The sequence below is a fragment of the Lactuca virosa genome, chromosome 7 (assembly GCF_052849685.1).
Source record: "Lactuca virosa cultivar CGN04683 chromosome 7, Lactuca_virosa_CGN04683_v6, whole genome shotgun sequence".
Lineage (NCBI taxonomy): Eukaryota > Viridiplantae > Streptophyta > Magnoliopsida > Asterales > Asteraceae > Lactuca > Lactuca virosa.
In genome coordinates, this window is record NC_136432.1 from 244,261,501 (window position 1) to 244,284,439 (window position 22,939).

At 35.4% G+C, this 22,939-nt stretch overlaps 3 protein-coding genes across 4 annotated transcripts; 2 read left to right on the plus strand and 1 right to left on the minus strand.

Annotated features, from left to right (window-relative positions):
- Positions 1 to 601: 601 nt before the first annotated feature.
- Positions 602 to 2,365, plus strand: LOC145124812 (putative 12-oxophytodienoate reductase 11). The gene is made up of 4 exons (XM_079060271.1): positions 602 to 710; positions 868 to 1,008; positions 1,118 to 1,248; positions 1,433 to 2,365. Exons 1-4 carry the CDS (start codon positions 616 to 618, stop codon positions 2,179 to 2,181), a joined length of 1,116 nt encoding a protein of 371 aa, XP_078916397.1. The 5' UTR covers positions 602 to 615; the 3' UTR covers positions 2,182 to 2,365.
- Positions 2,366 to 3,165: 800 nt separating this feature from the next.
- Positions 3,166 to 7,164, plus strand: LOC145123937 (putative 12-oxophytodienoate reductase 11). Its single transcript, XM_079059120.1, has 5 exons — positions 3,166 to 3,257; positions 3,394 to 3,534; positions 3,662 to 3,792; positions 6,266 to 6,427; positions 6,506 to 7,164. Exons 1-5 carry the CDS (start codon positions 3,196 to 3,198, stop codon positions 7,090 to 7,092), a joined length of 1,083 nt encoding a protein of 360 aa, XP_078915246.1. The 5' UTR covers positions 3,166 to 3,195; the 3' UTR covers positions 7,093 to 7,164.
- A 7,723-nt stretch (positions 7,165 to 14,887) lies between these two features.
- LOC145123468 (S-adenosyl-L-methionine-dependent methyltransferases superfamily protein) lies at positions 14,888 to 22,719 on the minus strand. 2 transcript variants are annotated; one of them, XM_079058678.1, is made up of 7 exons: positions 22,555 to 22,719; positions 21,998 to 22,194; positions 21,870 to 21,933; positions 16,969 to 17,161; positions 16,808 to 16,881; positions 15,304 to 15,459; positions 14,888 to 15,211 (listed from the first exon to the last, which is right to left on the minus strand). In XM_079058678.1, the coding sequence occupies exons 2-7, from the start codon at positions 22,188 to 22,190 to the stop codon at positions 15,088 to 15,090; spliced, it is 804 nt and encodes a 267-aa protein (XP_078914804.1). In that variant the 5' UTR covers positions 22,191 to 22,194; positions 22,555 to 22,719; the 3' UTR covers positions 14,888 to 15,087. The 2 variants fall into 2 exon arrangements, with proteins under 2 accessions (XP_078914804.1, XP_078914803.1); XM_079058677.1 differs by having other exon boundaries at positions 21,998 to 22,207.
- Between the last annotated feature and the right edge of the window lie 220 nt (positions 22,720 to 22,939).

A 22,939-nucleotide genomic window follows, 5' to 3' on the forward strand; every position in this document is an offset into this window, starting at 1 on the left:
GGAGGAAGAAGCTTTTTTTTCAAAAATAAATTGAATGGTTTGAGTGATAATTTGAAGGTTGTGAAGTGGGATAAAATATGAGAGAGTGGTATTTATTTAAGGTAAAAATGAAGGAATTTTTTGAATTTTTTTTTTTTGAAAACACGGTCACATTTGACCATCTCCAACGTCCACATTCTTTTCCCAATACACCCTCTCTCTTCAGTGAAAGCTAGCCGAGTTACCAAGCCGAGCTCGACAAGCCGAAGGGTCGGCACGGTGTTTGCCAAGTTCGCCGAGTGGGATGCCGAGATATCCGAAGTCCACACCGTCTAGCCTTATGTAAAATACTTTGTTACAACATGTAATTTAGTTAAATTTTCTTGAAACTATGGCTGGTTTATCACCACCACCGACACCAATTTATTCGTATTGTTTTCACTAATCAAAACCAATTAGGTTTCCAACTCATAGGTTTTTCTTTTTCTTATTAAAATGGGATAAAATATTATATATTCAATTCCTTTTGACGTTGACCACGAGACTTTTGATGTAATCGCATACGTAGCAATTATCATCGGAAATAATGCACAGAGAATAAAAATGATTTTAAAGATTCCAGGTGGGGTTATATAAATGAGAGATCTTGTAAGCAAGATTCACATAACAATGGCATCCACAATTCCTCTTCTCACTCCATACAAGATGGGCAAGATTAATCTCTCCCACAGGTAATTTCTCTTATAACTTGCACTGATTTATATATGAACAATGTACAATTCATAATTCCATCATTTGATTTTCCATGAGAAAAATAATAGGAAGCTTTTGACATATACTTTCAAACTGTTTTTTGATTTACAAATGCTTATAATTATAAATTCACAGGGTTGTACTCGCACCCATGACCAGAAATAGATCATATGGTAATATGCCACAACCACATGCGATTTTGTATTATTCTCAAAGAGCCACCGAAGGAGGTCTCCTCATCACCGAAGCAACTGGGATCTCGGACACTGCCCAAGGGTAAGTACTCAATTTGCAATGTTGTCGTACAATTACTTTATATAAGTTTATTAACCTTAAGTTTTTGAATACTTGAATGACTGTATGTTGTCAAATATGACATGAAAAGGTATCCTGAAACACCTGGAATTTGGACGAAAGATCAAGTGGAGGCATGGAAACCGATTGTAAATGCTGTTCATGAGAAAGGTGGCATAATATTTTGTCAGATTTGGCACGTAGGCCGTGTATCAAACTATGGTATGTTATGTTTGATTTCTTTTGAAAAAAAGTCTAGCCCATTTCAAATGTGCTTGATAATCAGCTTGGAACCTACGTATCTAACTATCTATTATATTTTTATACATAAACATTTTCTGTATATAAAAACCATTTTATGTGATAAGGTGCAACTGTTAACTAAAATAACTCCTTCCAAAACCAGAATTTCAACCCAATGGTGTAGCTCCTTTATCTTCAACCGACAAAGGAATAACACCGGGAGTCGCCGGTGGGGATTGGTCTCCTCCTCGTAAACTACGGTCCGATGAAATCCCAGCCTTGGTTGACGATTTCAGACTCGCCGCACGTAACGCCATTGATGCAGGATTTGATGGTGTAGAGATTCATGGGGCAAATGGATACATAATCGAGCAATTTCTGAAAGATCAAGTGAATGACAGAACCGATGAGTACGGCGGAACTTTGGAAAACAGGTGTCGATTCGCCTTAGAAATTGTAGAAGCGGTGGCGAATGAGATCGGAGGCGACAGAGTTGGTATAAGGTTATCTACATTCGCGAATTACATGGAATGCGCGGATTCTGACCCTGAAGCTCTTGGGCTTTACATGGCGAATGCACTTAACAAGTATGAGATCCTTTATCTCCATGTAATTGAGCCCAGGATGGTGGAAGCTGATACGTTATATGATACCCCATATAGTACTCTTCCGATGAAGAAAGCTTTCAAGGGGACGTTTATTAGCTCCGGCGGCTATAAGAGAGATGACGCCATCAACGCCGTCGCCGACAGTAAGACGGATTTGGTTGCATTTGGGCGGCTTTTCTTGGCGAATCCGGATTTACCAAAGCGGTTTAAAATTGATGCTGCTCTTAATAAGTATGACAGGAATACTTTTTATACCCAAGATTCCAAGATCGGGTATACGGATTATCCATTTCTTGAGGTGTGATGAGTGATTATTGTAAATGAATAAAATTATAAATCCATGAATAATTTATTTACTTTCAATTTGTTTGCATTTGTTAGGGATAGTTTTTATGTGAAGAGAGCAAAAATGTTGTATGTAATTTGGAAAATTTTCCTTTTCTATAAAAAGCATCTGAAATGAGAAAAGTAGTGTTGGTTTTTTTTAAGTTACATCAGTGCAAACTCATTAAACAAAAAATCTTGCAATATCTTTGTCATATTAAAGTTTTTTTCACAGAGTTTATTTATAGATCCAACAAAGTTTATTTATTTGTAATTAAAGCCTGAATAATAAATAATAATATATTAGATGTGTCGAATCCTGGTTGGGAGGCCCAAATATAAGAAAGGGATTTTTCTTCTCTACAACCTAAAGGAATCACCGTAGACTAAATCTCCTCAAACGAAACACCCACTCCCATTAAATTACTCTTGGCTGCGGTGGTTTTTAACCCAAGATGGAAACACCGAAGGATCCAATTGATGTTTTTTTAAAAACAACTTAAAATATCCAACTGATGTTCCTAGCATTTTTTTGAGACCACTCCCCGAAAAAAATAGTAGCATTTTTACCAGACAAATGTGACAGCATCCCCTCTGTTCGAAACGTGAACTCCATGAAAAATACCCCGCGTAACCGCATCCTACTATATTAGGTAAAAATAATACTAATTTACGTACCTAAATATTATTGACGATGTTACAACTAACTTGTCACCATTTCCGACACGAAGTTCATGTATAATTTGTCACTAATTCGTAGTCTTTTCCTGATCAAAACAAATTCCATTTCCAACTTGTAGTTTTTTAATTCACTATGCTATGGGAATACTATAATATATTATAAATTCAATGGCTTTTGACTTGACCGTTTGTGATTTGTGATGTAATTGCCTACGTAGCTATGGAAATAATGCACCAACAAAATGATGATTTAAAATATTCTAATTAGGGTTATATAATTAGAGATCTTGAAAGCAAGATTGATCACCTAGCAATGGCACCCACTATTCCTCTTCTTGCTCCATACAAGATGGGCAAATTCAATCTCTCCCACAGGTAATTTCTTTTGTAATTCACTTTCATCTATGCAACTCATAGCTCCAACATTTCATATTTTATAAAAATATTAACAAGAAGCTTTTTACATACACACTCAAACTACTAATGGACTTATGAGTGCATGAAATTACAGGATTGTGCTTGCACCCTTGACAAGACAAAGATCGTATGGTAATATTCCACAAGCACATGCCATTTTATATTATTCTCAAAGAGCCACCCAAGGAGGTCTCCTTATCACCGAAGCAACTGGGGTTTCCGACACTGCACAAGGGTAATAATAAAATACTTGTATAAGAATGAACTCCCAAAAAATTGTTACAATATGGACTATATAAGTTCAATTTATCATGAATTTTAAATACTTGAATAACCTTATACCATCAAATATGACATAAAAGGTATTCCGAAACACCTGGAATTTGGACGAAAGAACAAGTAGAGGCATGGAAGCCGATCGTAAATGCTGTTCACAAGAAGGGTGGTGTAATTTTTTGTCAGATTTGGCATGTAGGTCGTGTCTCAAACTATGGTATGTTTTTGTTTTGATATCTTTTGCATCTAAAAGCGTTGCTTATTTTGTTAAATATCAATTAAATAGTCATTGTGAACCAAGTTGGGTTTTAAATATTGAAAAAGGAACGTAGCCCACCTTTAAGTTAATGCGGGTACAAAAAGGGGGAATCATCTTTAATAATTGGTATTCATCTCTAATGGCATCGTACTTTGCAAACCTTAAACATATTTATATTATGTAGAAATCAAATAATCAAAAGTAAACTATCATTTATTAAAGAATGTACCTTTTTAGTATCTAGTCCCTCCGTCCCAAAATTATAGTCCATCTTTCCTTTTTGGTTTGTTCCAAAATAATAGTCCACTTCTAAAAATAAATAAAAAATAAATAATATTGTTATCAAAATACTCCCTCATTATTACTTAACCAACTAAGCATTTAATGGAACATTAAATGCAAAGTAAGGACAAAACTGTCATTTTATTAAATAAAGTTAATGGTAATTAATGATTTTCTTAATCTATGTGTTTTTTTGTCTGTGGACAATAATATTGAGACGGAGGGAGTATTATTTTTTATTTAGGTGGTGTTTGAAATGGAATATACCAACATAAAATTTATTAACCTATTTTAATTAGTTTTATTTGTTCTAAATAAGAAAATATATTATTTTGTATAACTTGTTTGGGGTTATTCAACTTTTATTATGCTTAAGTTAATTTCTTATTAATAAAAATTCATTAATTATTATCAAAATAATTTGGTATAATAATGTATATAATAAAGTTAAAATTTTACATTATATGAATAAATCAGATGGAATTAGTTCTGTTGCTACGAACAAACAAAACAAAATAACTCATCGCATTAACTCTAATCATTCTTTATTTCATTACATATTCCATTAATCTTGTTTAAGTAAAAGATTTACATATTTGGATTTTGTTTCAGATCTTATGAACCTATGTCACCAATGACCGTAAACTAGTATTTTTTTTTTTACATAAAATACCTTTTTTACCAAGGGTTAATGTCATAAAAATCCTTAAGTTTTCAAGTTTTTTTCGGTTTTGCCCAAAGTTGAAATTTATGTTCGTTTTTGCCGCAAACTTCCAATTTTTTTTCAGTTTTGCCCCTTTAACATATTAAACCGGTTATTTGTAATGTGGCAGCCACGTATGCGCTGATTGGGATACTTTTGCTGGCGTGTCAGCCACGCATTTGTTTTTATATAAAAGGCTTCACAAAAATCCTTTAAAAAAAGGAAATGAGGTGAGCAGGGTTCGAACCTGCCACTTCAAACTCACAAATGCAAAGGTTTACCACTGAGCTACATTGGTATTCGTGACTTATTACCTGAAGATATAAATATAATGTATATCACGGAAACAAGTTAATATGCTTTTCATTTTGATTATTATTATTTATTTATTATTTTCAATATAAATAGGTATTTTTTTGAATTTACACTATAAATATTTTTTTTTCGTATTTTCAAAATAAATAGGTATTTTTTAAAATTATCACTATAAAAATATTTTTTTTCGTATTTTCAATATAAAATCATATATTTTTTTGTATCATAGGTAGTTAAATACATGTATTTATTATTTTCAATATAAATATCTATATTAGAATGTATAATTACTTTTTTAAATATAAATACCTATATATAGGTATTTATATGTATAAAATATAAAAATACCATATAAAATATGTTTTAAAATGTCTATACATTTTATATGTATAAAAAAATATTTTTATACGTATAAATACATTCAAAAATATCTCTATATGTTTATATATGTATAAAAATGTTTTTATACATATAAATAACATTTTTTACATCTAAATAACGATGTTATATATATTTAGATGTATAAAAAAGTTTCTCATACAGATAAACTGCATCGATATGTTTTTATAAAAAATAAATACATATATACCTAATATATATGTTAAAATACATTTTTATGTTATTTATATGTTTTTTTAATAATAATACGGTTTTCAATATATAAAACGCTCGAAAAAATGTAATAATATTAATAATAATAACAAAAACAATAATAATAATAATAACAAAACAATAATAATAATAATAATAATAATAATAATTTGTTCCGGTGTTAGAAAATATGTATATTAAGTTTGTAAATAAAACGTAAGAATACTTCTAGCTCGGTGGTTGAAGTCTGTGCCGGATGCGTCGAAGGCCCGGGTTCGAAACTTCCTGCCCTCAATTTTGTTCAAAATATGCGTTTTTCATTTAAAGGCAGCAACGAAAGTTTAGGATTGACCGGCAATAGAAGGTAAAGGGGCAAAAGTGAACATTTTATCCGGTATTTGAGGCATAAACGAACATAAATTTTAATTTTGGGCAAAACCGAGAAAAACTTAAAAACGTCAGGGTGTATCAAAAATGGGTAACTATTTGTTTTATGCAAAAATAAATTACCATATCTCATTTAATTAATGACAAAATCAGGATTTCAACCCAATGGTCAAGCTCCGTTATCTTCTACAGACAAAGGAATAACACCGAACCTAGCCGGTGGAGATTGGTCTCCCCCTCGTAGATTACAATCTAATGAAATCCCAACCCTTGTAAATGATTTCAGACTCGCCGCGCGAAATGCCATTGATGCAGGTTGGTGTTATTACCTCTTTACAATATTACTTACTTTAGAGTTTAGACCACTCGTAACACTGCCGATTGAATTTACAGGATTTGACGGTGTAGAGATCCATGGGGCAAACGGTTACATAATCGATCAATTCCTGAAAGATCAAGTGAATGACAGAACAGATGAGTACGGCGGAACCCTAGAAAACAGGTGTCGATTCGCCTTAGAAATTGTGGAAGCGGTGGCGAATGAGATCGGAGGCGACAGAGTTGGTATAAGGTTATCTACATTCGCGAATTACATGGAGTGCGCAGATTCTGACCCTGAAGCTCTTGGGCTTTACATGGCGAATGCACTGAACAAGTATGAGATCCTTTATCTCCATGTAATTGAGCCCAGAATGGTGGAAGTTGATACGTTGTATGAAACTCCACATAGTACTCTTCCGATGAGGAAAGCTTTCAAGGGGACGTTTATTAGCGCCGGCGGTTATAAGAGGGATGATGGCATCAACGCCGTCGCCGACGGTAAGGCGGATTTGGTTGCATTTGGGCGGCTTTTCTTGGCGAATCCGGATTTGCCAAAGCGGTTTGAAATTGATGTGGGTCTGAATAAGTATGACAGGAATACTTTTTATACCCAAGATCCGAAGGTTGGGTATACAGATTATCCATTTCTTGAGGTGTGAATGTGTGATGTGTGATTATGTAATGAATAAAGGAATAAGATTATAAATCCGTGAATAATTATTTACTTTTAATTTGTTTTGGATTAGTTATGGACAATTTTTATATATATACTAGAAAAGTTTGAGGCTCGTGCTAAGCACAACCCATGAAGGGTAATGATGTATTTCGTGACTCTTATCTAATGTGCATGCGATAATAATTAAGAAAGTGAAAGTACACTATTGTAAATAGATAGATTTTCAATGTAAAATGCATGATTCAAAAAATGTGAATAGAGTATATCTTTATAACACATTAAGACACTTGTTATGATTGTTGGCATACTACACATGAAGCTTCTTGGCCGTCACTACTTGTAAACAAGTTGATGATCTGGTTTAAACAAAAGAAGTTGATGCAGGATCAATTGACAAAATTAAGAGCAATGAAAATTAACTTTTAATCGGTTCCATTGCTATAGACAGTAAGAGGTAAAGTTGAATTGGCATGGGAGTGGTGGTGAGGATAGCTCTTGAAAAGGTTCGATAAGTGTTTGTTCATTAAGCGTCCAACAATATTCATATGAACCGAGTTTATAATAGGGTTCTGTTTTTATCAAGTTTACATTTGACGCTTAACAACGATTGTATGCTTTGAAAGCTTTTTTTTTTTTAAACAAGCTCGTTAAGATTAAGGCTAATACTTTTATCCCCTATTTTGACATAAATGTTTTAAACATAAGATACAATTTGAAAAGAATATAGCAAGATAATGTTTGTATACCCGTGTGTAAGCAAACATGATACTTAGTTGTGTGTGTGTGTGATAGAGAGTCCAATCTAGGCTCAATAATCTCATTGGTCCAATAACTTGGAAAGTTAATTATAGATGACAAAGGGAAGGACACGTGGAGGGTGATGGAGAGAATTTGGTGGTCATACACGATCAGGAGAATATTATTTAGTGGGGTGTTGAGCCAATATGAAAACTATGTCTTGATAATTTTGAACATTTCCTTTCAACATTTTTGCTTGGTCAGAACGTTTCCATATAATGTTTTTTTTCTACATTGTTTTTGACATATATATAAACACTATATCGACAGAAGTAGTATATACTATAACTTAAATGATTTCTAAATGACAAATGTATTGATTAAAGAAAATACATTTTGTAACGCCATGTTTCGAATCGTTCCCATTTCGGGGTGGTGATCAAGGATTTTGGTATTAGCAGACTTAGGACCTTTGAAGGATTGAGATCTGGACTCATTTGGAGGTGGATGATGTAATCTGGATGATCTGAGTGTTCAGTTTGTGTTTTGGAGCCAAATGGTATTTTAGTAATATGTCAGCTCGGGCTTTTATGGAAATTGGATGTTTGTTTGTAAAATTATAAGGTAGGTATGAGTTGATTAAAGCGTAGAGCTTCTTGTTACCTTTTCATGAATATAAGGATCGTCGAAATCGGATTTATAACGAATATGTTATGGCCTTCGGAGTGCTTTAGGGTTTAAGAGGAAACCCTAGTACGCGGGGCGTACCTAGGGAGTACGCGGGGCGTACTGGTGTGAAGGGCAGTACGCGAGGCGTAATGTGGTGTACGCTTAGCATACTGCGAAGGAAGGATCGGGAGTGCAAGGCCTCGTACGTTAGGCGTACGACGAGTGCGCGGGGCGTACGAGGTGTATGTGAAAACCCTAATTTAAGATGTTGTATCCTATATAAGCACTTTAAGTCTTTAGGGATGGCCTCTTTACCAACCTCCAAGCCCCAAAAACCCTAGAAATCGTCCCTTAGCCTCCATAGTGGTGTCTTTGAGCTCATTGTGTGCATCTTGGTGTGTTTTGGTTCATACTCAAGAAGATGGAGTTTGGTGCAAGGTTGTGGATCAAGGAAGAGCTTGTGGATCCTAATTCTCTACTTCATTTCCATCTTGTTTGAGGTAAAAATCTATGACCTTTCTTACTAGAAGCTTAGATCTAGTCTATATGGGTTTTGGACCCTTTTTGGGCACCACTCCAGGAACTATGAGTTGCCACTCTGGTGTTTCTGAGGTTCAAAGTCCATAAAGTTGGCACCTTTAAGGTTTAGAATCAACCATGCATGAGATTCTGTCCATTTAATGAAAGTGAAGTGTTATATCTTGAAGCTGGGTCCTTTTGGGGCATGCAAAGTCACCATGTCAGTGATTTATGGTTATAGACGTTTATTAAGAAGTAGATATGAGGTTTGGACTTCTGGTCTTAAGCATTAAGTGCTTAAGGAAGGGTTTGGCTTGTTGGGTGAGTACGTTGGGCGTACAAGTCTGTACGCACGGTGTACAAGCCATTTAGCATGTACGCTTAGCGTACAGCTGAGTACGGCCCGTGTACTCAGCAGGATTGGATTTCGAGGTTTGGGCCATCTTTTGGGCTTGGTTGTCTTGGGCCCTGTTGGGCCATCAGGTTTTGGGCTGATAATTATTTGTGAAGGCCTATAATAGGATTTGGGCCTAATTTGGAAAATTGGGCCTTGGATGGCTAAGTTGGTATTTGGGCCTTTTGGATTATTAGGTTTGGGCTTAATCTTGGTCCAAGCTAGGTAATGGTAAATTGGATGAGAATCCAATTATTAATTGAATGTTATTTGATATTGATAGTTCGGGGATCTTTCAGCCAACAGCCAAGGATTATCTGAGTGATTCGGCAGTGCGAGGTGAGTCTCCTCACTGGGTTTAGCGGGTCGAAGGCACTAATGCTGACTCATGATTTATATGTTAGGATGCTAGATGTGTGCATGACTCTTACATGTGTTGTATGATGGTATGCTTACCGGGAAAGGCCCGATGTCAGGCAGGGCCTGATGAGTATATTGTATGCTAGTTATTAGTATCTGTTTTTTATGCTTACCGGGCGATGCCCAATGTCGGGCGGGGCTCGATGACTGTATGGTATGCTATAGTCTTTCTGGTTATTGCATGTGCTAGTAAGGTTATATGTTTATATGATTATATGGTTATATGATTATATGTGTATCAGGTGGTGCCCAATTTCGACATTAAGTTCTTAATACTTAAGTCCAGAAGTCCAAACCACAGATCTGAGTCCACACAAGTGTCTAGAACCATAAAGCCATTGACTTGGTGACTTTGCATGCCCCAAAAGGACAATCTTCAAGATAAAGCATCATACTTCCACCAAATGGACACCAATTCATGCTTGGGGGATTCCAAACCCTAAAGGAGACAACTTTATGCATCTATAACCTTAGAAACACCAAGAATGGCAACACATAGCTCCTGAAGTGGTACCAACCCACTAGATCTCATTCTTGGGGCCAAAAAGGGACCAAAACTTACACAACATAGATCTAAGCCAATAACGAACAAGATCAAAGCTTTTTACCTCAAACAAACTGGAAATGAAGCACATACTCTAGATCCACAAGCTCCTCCTTGATCCACAACCTTGCACCAAGCTTCATCTTCTTGGAAATGACTCAAAAACACCAAAATGCACACCATGAGCTCAAAATCACAACCATGGAGGCTTACGAATGATTTTTAGGGTTTTGGGGCCTTGGAGGTTGGTAAAGAGGCCAGGCCTAAAAACTTAATGAGTTTATATAGGGTATACATCCAAAAATTAGGATTTTTCTTTTCCCTTCGTACGCATGCATACTCCTCGTACGCCCAGCGTACGAGGTATTGCAACCCCAATCAGACCCTCACAGTACGCTAAGCGTACACAACATTATGCCCAACGTAATGCCCTTCGCATCAGTATGCTGCGCGTACTCCCTAGGTACGCCCTGCGTACTAGGGTTTCCCCTCAAATCCTAAAGGACTCCGAATGCCATAACTTCTTCGTTATAAATCCGATTCCGACGATCCTTATATCAATGAAAAGGTAACGAGAAGCTCTACACTCTAATCAACTCATACATACCTTACCGTTTTCCGAACAAACCTCCAATTTCCATAAAAGCCCGAGCTAACAAATTACCGAAATACCATTTGACTCCAAAACACAAACCGAATGCCCGAATCATTCAAAATACATCATCCACCTTCAAATGAGCCCAAAACTCAATTCTTCAAGGGTCCTAAGGCTGCTAATACCCAATCCCTTATCACCACCCCAAAATGGGAAATGATTCGAAACAGGGCGTTACACATGGTCACAATAGTGGCCTAAGGAATTCTGAGTACCCCAATGAATTTCTTATAAAGTCACGAACTATAGTATATTACCAATAAAGTTAAAGTTAAAGTTATTTGTTTGCTTATGTGAAAGTTGAAAGTTGAAGTATTGAGAAAATATAATAAAAAAAATAGAAAAGTTGAAAAAAAAAAGTGAAAAGAGAAAAGTTCCACAAAAATAAAGTTGCAATAAAAGTGTAGTTATATTTTTAGATAATCATATTATATAGTATTTTTCTCTTAAAGACGATTCACTTGGAAATTGGCAATAACTTTTGAAACTAAAGGGGGTAAATAAAAGGGTAAATGTGGTAGGAATGCTAAAAATGAATGTTGTTTAAAATGAGTGGGAAGTGTTTATGAGGATTGTAAGTATTTAGATTGGGAAGTACTTAGGAATCATTATACACAAATATATGTATTGATGTGAAGTGTAATGAATGAGTTCAATTTGGATTTTCTTGTATGATGTTGGTGGCTGACATTTTGATGTAATGATGTAATAAAAATCAGTTTTTTCTAGGCGGCAAACAAAAGTCAAGTGTGGGGTATTTTGATATTGTCATATTTATTCATATATTTTGTGCATTGTCTTAGTATTTCTAGCTACATGTGTGTCTAATTTAGGAAAAAAGATGCTTATAATGTTTAAATTTTGTTTTGCAGAAGCGAAGACATGCTCGGGATTAAAATGAAGCAAAATGTAGAGCTGGAAGTTGGAAGAATTGGATCGAGTCAAACAAAGTCAAAAACTATGGATTTTGAGGTTCCCACGGCGTGTATATTTTCTTGTCACGTCGTGGCGAGGTGTTTATACGGGATCTGGAAAGCAGGCTTAGAGTCTACGGAAAGAAAGTGGAAGCCACGACATGGAGCTCTATTCTCCACAGTGTGGGAGATAATTTTTGGCAACTATAAATTTATCATATTTGCTCATTTCCCTAACTTATGCATTAAGCTATTGCCGACTTTTGAAGACCAGAGACGTCCCTTGGAGGCTTTGGAGACCAGAATTCGACTAGAGTTTGATTTTGAAGGCAACATTACTTATAAATACTTGGTTTTCTTTATTTTCATTATGTCTTGCAAAGTAGATTTCGTTTTTACTTGTTTGTTTGCACTAGGTATAGGCTAAAAACCCCAAATTTCGTTCACAGTAGAGGATCTTTGCTTCTATGTGTTGATTTTAAGGATTATGGATTTATATTGGTTACTTATTCATTATGCATGATTGATAAAGAACCTATTGTGTTAATACAATCAACTTTTATGTTTATTGTTGAGTTTTATTAGGATTAGATGAACTATCTATCTTGATATGTTGAATCTTATGATTTTGTGACTTATGAAATTATAGGACTAGTGTTATGATAAAAAACCTAGGGTTAAATAGACAAGTTGGTAAATTAATGTGGTAGCTAATATATGATGAACATTCATATATAGATTTAGTGTTTATCACAATTAAATATCAATAATTATTTCAAGTCTTGCATAATTCGAACTCAATAAGGGTTTGTTTGGTTGTTTGTCCACTTGATCTTTGAATAAATAATCTTATTAAATCAAAGGATTAGAACCTTGATCATAATTCTAATCATACTAGGAATCGGTAACCAACGAACCATAAATCCATTATACTATCCATAAAATCAACCATAGATAATAGGTGAATCGTATCTAAACGAAGGTCTTTTTAAAATATTGTCTTAAAAACCGTTTTCTGTTTTTTCTTAAATTTAATTTGCTTTTGTTAACTGCTCTTAAGTTTTCTGGACTTGGAAAATCAAGAACCCCCCCCCCCCCCCCCCTCATTTGCTTTGTTTAAATTAGTTAACTTTAGTAGATATTATAGCTTTTAATCGTTTTTGTTCCTTGTGATCGAAACCCGACTTACCTGAACTATTCTATTACTCGATTAGATACACTTCCTTTTGCGTATTAGCTAGTCTAGATTGGTTTATAATATAAAAACTAGTATATAAATTACGTATCACATATAATGGTGGTTTCATCTTGCTTGGTGCATACATTATAGGAAGCTTTTATCTCAGAGCTTCAAGTCATCTTCATCAACTTTCTAATTGTCAAAATGAACCAAAGTCTTCAAAGGTTGTTATATTTTCTTCTTCTTTGGTTATGTTTAATCTTTCTAAGTTCTTGCAAAATGATCATTGGTGAGTATAAAATGGTTTTAGTTTATTCAAACATAGAATGTTTCCATTGTTTTTTTGAGAATAAAATTGGACGATTTTTTTAATACAAACCCAACAACAATGACGATCAATAGTTGTAAAATAAAAAGAGGAAGCGAATAATCGAGAGGATTATGTCCTTGCCAAATCTCGTGGGACGTGATCATCAATGGAGCATAACGAACGATGGTATCTTGTATGACATTGTGCGGCGACATTTTTCTTTAACATTTTCTTACAAAATTCGAGATGCAAGGTTAGTCGGATGCATGCATGCATGGATTCAAATTAATCCCTAATTTTTACGTTAACAGCTCATGCAATTCAAATTAATCCCTAATTTTTACGATAATCCCTAATTTTAATGAAATTACCGCGGGGAGGAGTGAGCGTGAGAGGAGTTGCACGCTACCCAGAATTTCGTAAATGCAAACCAATGGATAAATGAAACATGAATCCACTTCCTGTCATTTTCGTTGGTTCAAATTTGTGTTTCTATTAGTTTTACTAATATGAAGCTCAAAATTCTAAAAATCCTCACCACCTCATCTTTTGTTAGAAACACTAATTCAAAATTTCCTCTTTTTGTTTGTTTTTTTTTTTTTTAGAATTCATCTTATTCATGTAAAGCCTTTAGATGACAAAACCATGTGGTACAACCGTCAGTTTCATCAAAATGGAAGATATTTGCCGCAATAATTGGTTTGTTTATGTCGATTGGTACACAAATAAATGTTTTGTCCGAGTGTTTTCCAAAAATAACTGATGTCAACCTAAAGTATGGACATGATTACATTTAAATTGTGTTTTTGTTTAGGGTTCGATTTGGGCTTGATTTTCACATTTTAGATTTACTGTAAATATATATGGAGCCTAAAAAAAACCCATTTGTGGAGAGAAGGAAACTCCAACATATATAATCACTTATAAGACGGTGTCACGCCGATGTAGAATACACTAACACTCTCCTCAGAGTCGGAGACTCAATGAGGATAGACAAATAGACAATGATGTGTTGAGCCATGGGGATGCGGGACGCCAGCTCCGATACCATGTTGGATTGGTGGAAAAAACCCCTTAGGGATTACGTTGTATTATCACTTGAATATATATGACACAAAGTTACAATGAGACCCCTATTACTATATATCAAATAATAAAATACATATAATTTAACATTTACATATATTTTTCTTTAATTATGTTTAAACTTGATTTGGATTTTCAAATGATAGAAAAATAAAAGTATACTGTTAGTTTGCGTAAAAAAGAGAGTACAAATACATGTGGTTGTAGAAACTCAAATTATGTATTAATGTAATAAAAACTCTTTTTTCAATGTCATAAGGCCAAAGATCAAGTGACCTAATAGACAGCCGGAGATTGTGGGTTCGAGTCTCAACGCGATCGATTTATGTTTTGTTTTCCATTGATGATATTGAGTGAAGTTATATGTTCATTCAAAACAATGGATTTAAACATTGATTTTTCTTGTTTACATGGGCAAATTTGATGTTTGAAACCATCATTCATAGTGGCTAATGACAGTGGTTATTTATTTAGTCTGTTAAATATTCACTTAACCACTAAATCAACTCAAGATCTATACCTTTAAGGTAGTGTTTGGTGCTTTGTCTTTTACCTCTTACATAAGAGAAGGAGTATGGGAGCCAACGGGCGGTTCAACATTTGAAGCTTGCAGCATATCCAGGTATCGACTGGCAATCCAGAAGCAAAGGCTTCCACCATCTCATATTCTTCCCTGCACAAAATCAAGCTTATCAATGTCATGAATCATATGATTTAATATTTGATAACAGAATGCAGCAAGAGGAAGTTTAATTAATTAATTACATTCCACCAGGATGCCCCACATAAACTAGCATGCTGATAACACCTCCTGCTACAACTATTCTGGTTGCAGCCTCCATTCCTAATAGGGTTGTTTCTGGTTTAGTAATCACTGTTTTGTCACCTCCCGGAAGATATCCCAAGTTGAATGCAACTACCCTATCAAGGAACAACTACTATTACAACAAAACTACATAAATGGTCCTTGTAATACCATCCATCGCAGCTCCTTTTAGAGGAATTTTTAAAATGCTGGTCGTGTGGTTTCAAAATCTTACAAAGACGGTCCTTTTGACTAACGCTGTTAACTTTTTCAGTTTAAGTCTCATGTGAAATGACATATTTGCCCTTCCAACCACAGGGACCGTTTATGTAATTTTGCCTATTATTTATTTTATTTTTTTTATTTAATTTATTTATATTATTTATGATTTAGATTTTTTTTGACATTTTGTTCGAATATATTGTTTAATGTTTTTTTACATTATTTTTGCTTACATTTTTTTGACGTTTTGTTCGAGTAAAATATTCTATTTTTTTACGTTTTGTTCAAATCCATTTTTTAATGTTTTTTTGATGTTTTGTTTATTTATATATGTTAAAGATTTCATGGACCCTTTAATCATAATTCACTTGAACCCGTTTCGAGTTTTTTTTTTTTTTTTTTTTTGTGTTGGACATTTTTTTCGTTTTCGAGTTATACAGATTCCGATTAGCCGATGTATAACTTGACACACGTTTTGGATTCCAATTAGCCTATATATTAATTCTATTAAAATAAATAATTTTATACCTAATCTATAATAATCCTCTTCACGTTTAACAAACCTTTTTACACTTTTTTCTACAAAAAAATGTTTATAAAAAGCATTACAAAAATAATAATTATATAAACTTATCTGTGTTATATAGTTATATACTTGAATTAAAAAATAATGATTATATAACCTTATCTATATCTGAAGAACAAAATGAAAAAGGAAAACATGATTGTAAGTGAATTATGTTACGAATTATGATCAAAATGTCCATGAAATCTTTAACAAATATAAATAAACAAAACGTCAAAAAAAACATTAGAAAATGTATTTGAACAAAATGTCAAAAAAAATGTAAGTGAACAAAATGTAAATAAATAAAAATTAAAAAAAAAAAAAAAAAAAAAAAGAAAAAAAGAAAAAAACATGAACAAAACGTCAACAAAAATATAAATAAATTAAATTAAACAACAATAAATAATAGACAAAATTACAACATTAGCTATGTAATTTCACATGGGACTTAAACCGAAAAAGTTAACACCGTTAGCCAAAATGACCGTCTTTTTAAGATTTTGAAAGCACAGGCGATCCTGTGCGTTTTAAAACTACAAATGACCAACCATGTTAAAAATTCCTCAAAAGGACCTACAGTGGTATTTTCTGTCAACCACAAGGACCCTTTATGTAACTTTGTCCTTAAATATTAATATATGGTAACATTTACAGGCATCAGATGCCCTGTGTACCTCACTGTAGCAGTCCTTGGAACAACTTGTTCCATTTCGCTATGACAGGTAGCATATAGCTCTACCATTTCTTTCTGGAAAGAATCAAAACAATTAAATTACTGTAGACATGTATGTAATGGTAGATAAAGCCAATAATGGGAAATAAAGAAAAATGTCACCTCATTAGAATGAAGCGATCTATCCAACAAAGACATGGTATTCTTTATTGCGGTTTCTTGAATGTCCATTGCATAAACACGGCCAGCACGTGACTTATCAGCCACCATATTCACCATCACCAAGGTATCGTAACCATTTCCACAAGTGGCATCCACAACTGCATCCCCTTTCTGGACAACATGTTCCCAAACACTGCATTCAGCAAACTGCTTTTATAAGGCACAAATATGGCATACAGCATACGTACGTGCGTACCTACCTACCTACACACACACACACACACACACACACACATATATATATATATATATATATATATATATATATATATATATTCCCTATTGTTTCTCGTGACTTCATTTATTGACTCTTTCATTAATTTGAGTCTCATCCTATCCATTCTTGTTAGAAAAAACTATCTTGATGGCAAACATAACTTGCACGGAATAATCTACAACTACTCAATTATTTCCCTTTTAGAATTGTGGTGGTTTAGACAAGTGCATTGGAGAGAACTAGTTGTTGCGGTTGGAGGGTGGAGACGTTCATTATTAATGGCGCAAGGAGGAAAGGAGGCCCGAAAAGGAAGTGTGAAGTCTATGTGAGGCTAGACTTGAAGGAGTTGGATCTTACCGAGGTCATGGCCTCACCGTGTAGCTCTAAATCGATAATTGTTGGTAATGGTGCAATTATTCCGGTTTCTCACATTGGTCAAGCGTTTCTTCCTTATTCTAATAACAAATTTTCTCTTAAAATGTTTTAGTGTCAAATCAAATGATCAAAAACTTAGTGTTTGTTTGTAAATTTACAACTGATAATTGGGATTTTGTCCCCTTTGGTTTTTCTGTAAAGGATTTTGATTGTAAAGGATTTTGATTCGGATGCTCTTCTCCTACGATGCGATAGTGTTGGTGATTTGTACCCGTGTACCCCCTCCTCCATTCCCTCGGCTTCGGTTAAAGCTCTCACAACAGTGTCCCTTCTCACTTGCCATCGTTGTTTAGGCCATCCCGGATCTTCGGTTCTCAAGTTTTTGCAGTCGTGTCGTTTTATTTTTAGTAGTACTAATAAAGTTCCAATATGTCATGTTTGTCAACTTGGAAAACATTGTCGCTTGTCTTTTACTTCTTCGTTGTCTAAAACTTCGCATGTATTTGAACTTATTCATTTGGATTTATGGACATCTCATGTCACCAGTTTGAATGATTTTAAATATTATATTCTTTTTTAGATGATTTTTTTGCATTTTCTATGGGTTTTTCCGCGTAGTCCGAGGTATATTCTGTTTTTGTAACTTTAGAATGTATGTCAAAAATCAATTTAAAACTGACATTCAATCTTTTCAGTGTGACAACGGACGCGAATTTAATAATCATCTTCTTCTTACCTATCTCTAATCTCATAGGATCTCCATTTGTTTCTCTTGCCCATATACGTCTCAGCAAAATGTAAAAGCATAACGATCAATTCGTACCATAACCAACACTGTTCGCACCTTTCTTTTCCAAGCGTCTTTAGCCCCCACCTTTTGGGCCGAAGCACTTCTCACAACTGTTCAAACTCTTAATTTTCTTCCCACTACCACTCTTTCCTTTAAAGGCAACCTTTGAGGTTCTCTTTGGTTTATTTCCAAAATATGATCACCTTCGTGTCTTTGGTTGCTTGTGTTATTCTAACACATCTTCTACCTCCCGTCATAAGCTCTCTCTTAGGTCCACTGCGTGCGTTTATCTTGGTCCTGCACCGGATCATATGGGACATAAGTGTCTCGTTCTTGTCACGTAACGCGTCATTATCTCCCGTCATGTCATATTCGATGAAGATCACTTCCCTTACTGTGCCTTTCACCCTGCCCCTTCCGAATCTAACTATGATCAGTTTACTCCTGATGATGACCCCCTCCCTCTCTCCTTTCTCCATCAATTTCCTTCCCTCCCAACTGAGTAGACAGCCCCACAGTTGTCAACACTACTTCTCCATCTCCTAATCCGTCTCCTCCTACAACAGGTGGTCATCCCATGACTACTCTCTCTAGAACAGGTTCCCTAAAACCGCATACAATTCTTAATCTCTCCGATACTCCCGACTTCTCCCTTATTCCTCGATTCACCACTCAGGCTATGAGTGATCCGAATTGGAAGTTAGCCATGGATACGGAAATGCCAACCCTCACTGACAATCACATGGGATCTTGTCCCTCACCCTCCCACTGCCAATATTGTTGGTTGTCGATGACTCTACCGTCACAAGTTTAACTTTCACGGTACTAACCTCCATCGCTACAAAGGCAAGTTAATCGCACAGGGTTTCTCTCAGCAACCTAGTCTAGATTTTGATGACACATTTAGTCCAGTTGTTGAACCCGCTATCATTCGTACTGTTCTTAGTATTGTTGTCTCTCGTCATGAGCCGATTCATCGGCGCGATGTTAAAAACGCCTTTCTTCATGGCGATTTAACAGAAGAGGTTTACATGAAACAGCCACCTGGAAATGTTCATCCTACATATCCCGATTACGTATGTCTCCTACGCAAGGCCTTATATGGTCTTAAACAGGCTCCTCGTGCCTCGTATCAGCGGTTCGCTGTCTACATTTCTTCCCTTGGGACAGTCGCTCGGATACCTCTCTTTTCACTTTTCACCGTGGAATTGAGACTATCTATCTTCTTCTGTATGTTGATGACATTATCCTCACGGCTTCCAACCCGTCTCTCATCACGAGAGTCATCACACATCTCTCATCTGAGTTTTCCATAGCATACTTAGGTCCTTGTCATTTTTCCTCGGCATTACTGCTACTCGTTCCTCAGACAGTTTGTTTCTTTCCCAGACTGTGTTCGCTAAGGAGATCTTATCCCGAGCTGGTATGACCTCTTGCAATCATTGTAGCACTCCTATGGACACAAAAACGAAACTCTCATCATCTGGGACGCCGGTTTCTGATCCAACCCTCTACCGAAGTCTTGTTGGGGCTTTACAGTATCTGGCATTCACTCGTCCGGATATTACCTATGCGGTTCAACAAGTATGCCTCTTCATGCATGATTCTCATGAACCACACTTTTTAGCCCTTAAGCGTATCCTGCATTATCTTCAGGGTACACTTCACCACGGTCTGTTCATCCATCTGTCTCATGTCGATCGTTTGGTTTCTTATTATGATGCTGACAAGGTTGGTTGTCCCTTGACACGCCGGTCTACATCTGGGTTCCGTGTTTATCTCGGTGATAATCTTGTTCCATGGTCCACCAAACGTCAACACATTGTGTCTAGGTCTAGTGTCGAAGTTGAGTATCGGGGGTGGCCAATGTAGTTGAAACTGCTTGGCTCTGAAATCTGCTTCTTTAGTTTTCTTGTCTTTTGACTTGCTCTACGGTTGTATTTTGTGACAATGTGCGTGCCATGTACTTAGCTTCTAACCCAGTTCAGCACCAAAGAACCAAACATGTGGAAATAGATTTGCATTTTGTCAGGAAACGTGTTGGTATTGGTCAAGTTCGTGTGTTGCATGTTTCTTCCGCTCATCAGTTTGCAGATATTTTTACTAAAGGACTACCTAAACAATTATTTTTGGATTTTCGGGACAGTTTAAGCATTTGGGAACCTCCTGCTCAAACTGAGGGGGGGAGTGTTAATTGTATTATTTATTTTCCTATGTTTAGTATAGGTTTCATATATATTATATAGTCTAGGAGTCCTTTATGTAATTATCTTACACATTGTATTATATTACTGATGAATAATAATGCAAACCCTAAGGGGTTATTTTCCCACAAACACAATCCACAAGATTTGGAAAGTTATTCAAGAGATGTACAATGATCTTGAAAACGCTTAAGTTTTTCGAGATTGAATCAACTTTTTGTAACACTAGCCAAGGAGGAAATGGATTTGTTTACAAACTTAGTTGTCCTCAACGTGCCTAACAAAGATAGAAATTTGAATTTCCTTCAAGGCCTAAATAAGAGCCTAGATGAGGTAGGGGAAGACTTCTTGGTACTAAACTGTTTCCCCCTCCCCAAAAAGTGCTAGCAGAATTTCAAAAAAGAGTAATGTTGCAAAAACTTTAGTGGAATCTATAGGCATCTTGTAACTACTTGTATCTAGGAAATTCCATGACTCCTTATATGATCATGATTCGTAATAAATCCAAGAAACATTTTGGCAATAAACAAAAAGCTTACATTACACTTTCATTCTAACTCCAAGTTCCTCAATAGTACTTTCAAGTTTCAAGACGTTAAAGTATTAAGGCCATGCTTGTAGCTCCATAACATAACCAGGAAAACCTCTACAGATGAATCATGAATCAGCAAAACTGGCCCTTAAGGATAAGAAAGATTATCATCAACCGTACCTATCTGGCAATTTCTATAATATAGTCCATCTTTTTTTTTCTGATTTAACCAAAATGCATGTTTCCCTTTTCGCATCATATGATTTAATTCATTTATCTGTTTTGCCGAATGTTTAAATTTTCCAGTATAACTTGAGTCATTTCAAACTCATCAATGAATATGCATCTTAGATAACACAGTTTCCAAAACACATATCTTGATTACTATATATGCCTGTCGTAGGCTACACACACACACACACAAACAAAAAAAAAAAAAAAAAAAAAACCCTAGCAATTACTTTAGTTTTGGACATCACAGAAACATTATTTATGGCCTTATTCTCGGGTTTTTTAATGAAAGGAAGGGGATGGAGGAGAATGGAACTAAGGAAATGGAAGAGCAAAACAAATAATTAAGTGTGTTCTTGAGTTAGAGGGATTTGAGCCTTTTTTTTTTGCCTTCCCCTCCATTCCACTCTTTAAGAGTAATGAAACATTTAAAAGCCATAAAATGATGAGCGTTAATCATGCTTGAAGGCAAAGAATGAAAGAAATACCTACGAGTGAACAACTTGTGTGGCCTTCTTCTTCCCAAAAATATAGTCCATCATCACGCACTCTAGACCTAGAGAATATTGCATCATAAACATTTATCGATTTCACATCATCAAAAAGACGAAGAGTATTACCAATCAAAGGAGAGTCCCGGTTGAGTTCGCTCGTAGTTGTAGGAAGAATGTTGGGTTTGATTGATTTGGAGTAGAAAGCAAGATTATGATTATTAGAAGAATTTGAGGAGAGAAGGGAAATAGACAAACTCTTGCGCCATCCTGCTATAAATGTGTGGTTCAACATCCCCAAAACTGGATAACATCCCAACATTTGCCTGTCGGAGTGAACTAACCAGAACCAGAAAACAGTTTATAACACAAATTCAGTCTAATATTCAGATTTTAGAACACCAGAAATTAACCACTACCAGAAATCAGACAAGAATTCAGCTAAATATTCAGATTTTATAGCACCACAGATTACGCTACACATCTGGTTCGACGATTCCATATTAAAAAAAAAACCTTTACCGAACCAGAGTATGTCAAACACCAATGCAGAAATTGAACACCCTCTAGGAGCCAGATAATATAAATCATACAAGAATTAAGTTCAAGATTCAAACAAACCAAAAAATCAGATGCAATGTGAACGAGAAAATTCCATTTCAACCAAGATCGGAGGTGGGACTTACCAGATCAGAGATAGAGTAGCAGTCGGCGCCGGCAGCGATGGTCTGGAGCGGAGATCGGAAGAGGGTCGCCGGTGCCTTCAGGTGTTGTGAACGTTGGTGAAGAACGAGAGCTGTGAGCGATCGATGTGAGAGCTGTGAACGATGTGAACGACGGTAATTTTAGTTTTAAGGGAAAATCACTTATAAGAGTAAAAATGTTTAAAAAATGTTTAAAAAAAATACTATCCAACTAAGGGTGTTGAATAAAAAACACCCACTAACTATACATTTTGTTCACATCCCACCTAATGGTAACCGGTTTTTGTGGGTTACTTGATGTGTAGGATTAAGAAATTGGTGAGTTGACCTAAAATTAATGACATGACATTTATGTGTATTTCTTTAA

Coding starts and splice junctions, on each gene's coding strand:
- LOC145124812 (XM_079060271.1), top strand. CDS start 616: ATGAGAGATCTTGTAAGCAAGATTCACATAACAATGGCATCCACAATT. Junction 1,009..1,117: donor ATCTCGGACACTGCCCAAGG/GTAAGTACTCAA, acceptor TGACATGAAAAG/GTATCCTGAAACACCTGGAA. Junction 1,249..1,432: donor AGGCCGTGTATCAAACTATG/GTATGTTATGTT, acceptor TTCCAAAACCAG/AATTTCAACCCAATGGTGTA.
- LOC145123468 (XM_079058678.1), bottom strand. CDS start 22,190: ATGTTGGGATGTTATCCAGTTTTGGGGATGTTGAACCACACATTTATA. Junction 21,934..21,997: donor CCGGGACTCTCCTTTGATTG/GTAATACTCTTC, acceptor AATATTCTCTAG/GTCTAGAGTGCGTGATGATG. Junction 17,162..21,869: donor GCCACACAAGTTGTTCACTC/GTAGGTATTTCT, acceptor TGCTGAATGCAG/TGTTTGGGAACATGTTGTCC.
- LOC145123937 (XM_079059120.1), top strand. CDS start 3,196: ATGGCACCCACTATTCCTCTTCTTGCTCCATACAAGATGGGCAAATTC. Junction 3,535..3,661: donor GTTTCCGACACTGCACAAGG/GTAATAATAAAA, acceptor ATGACATAAAAG/GTATTCCGAAACACCTGGAA. Junction 6,428..6,505: donor GCGAAATGCCATTGATGCAG/GTTGGTGTTATT, acceptor TTGAATTTACAG/GATTTGACGGTGTAGAGATC.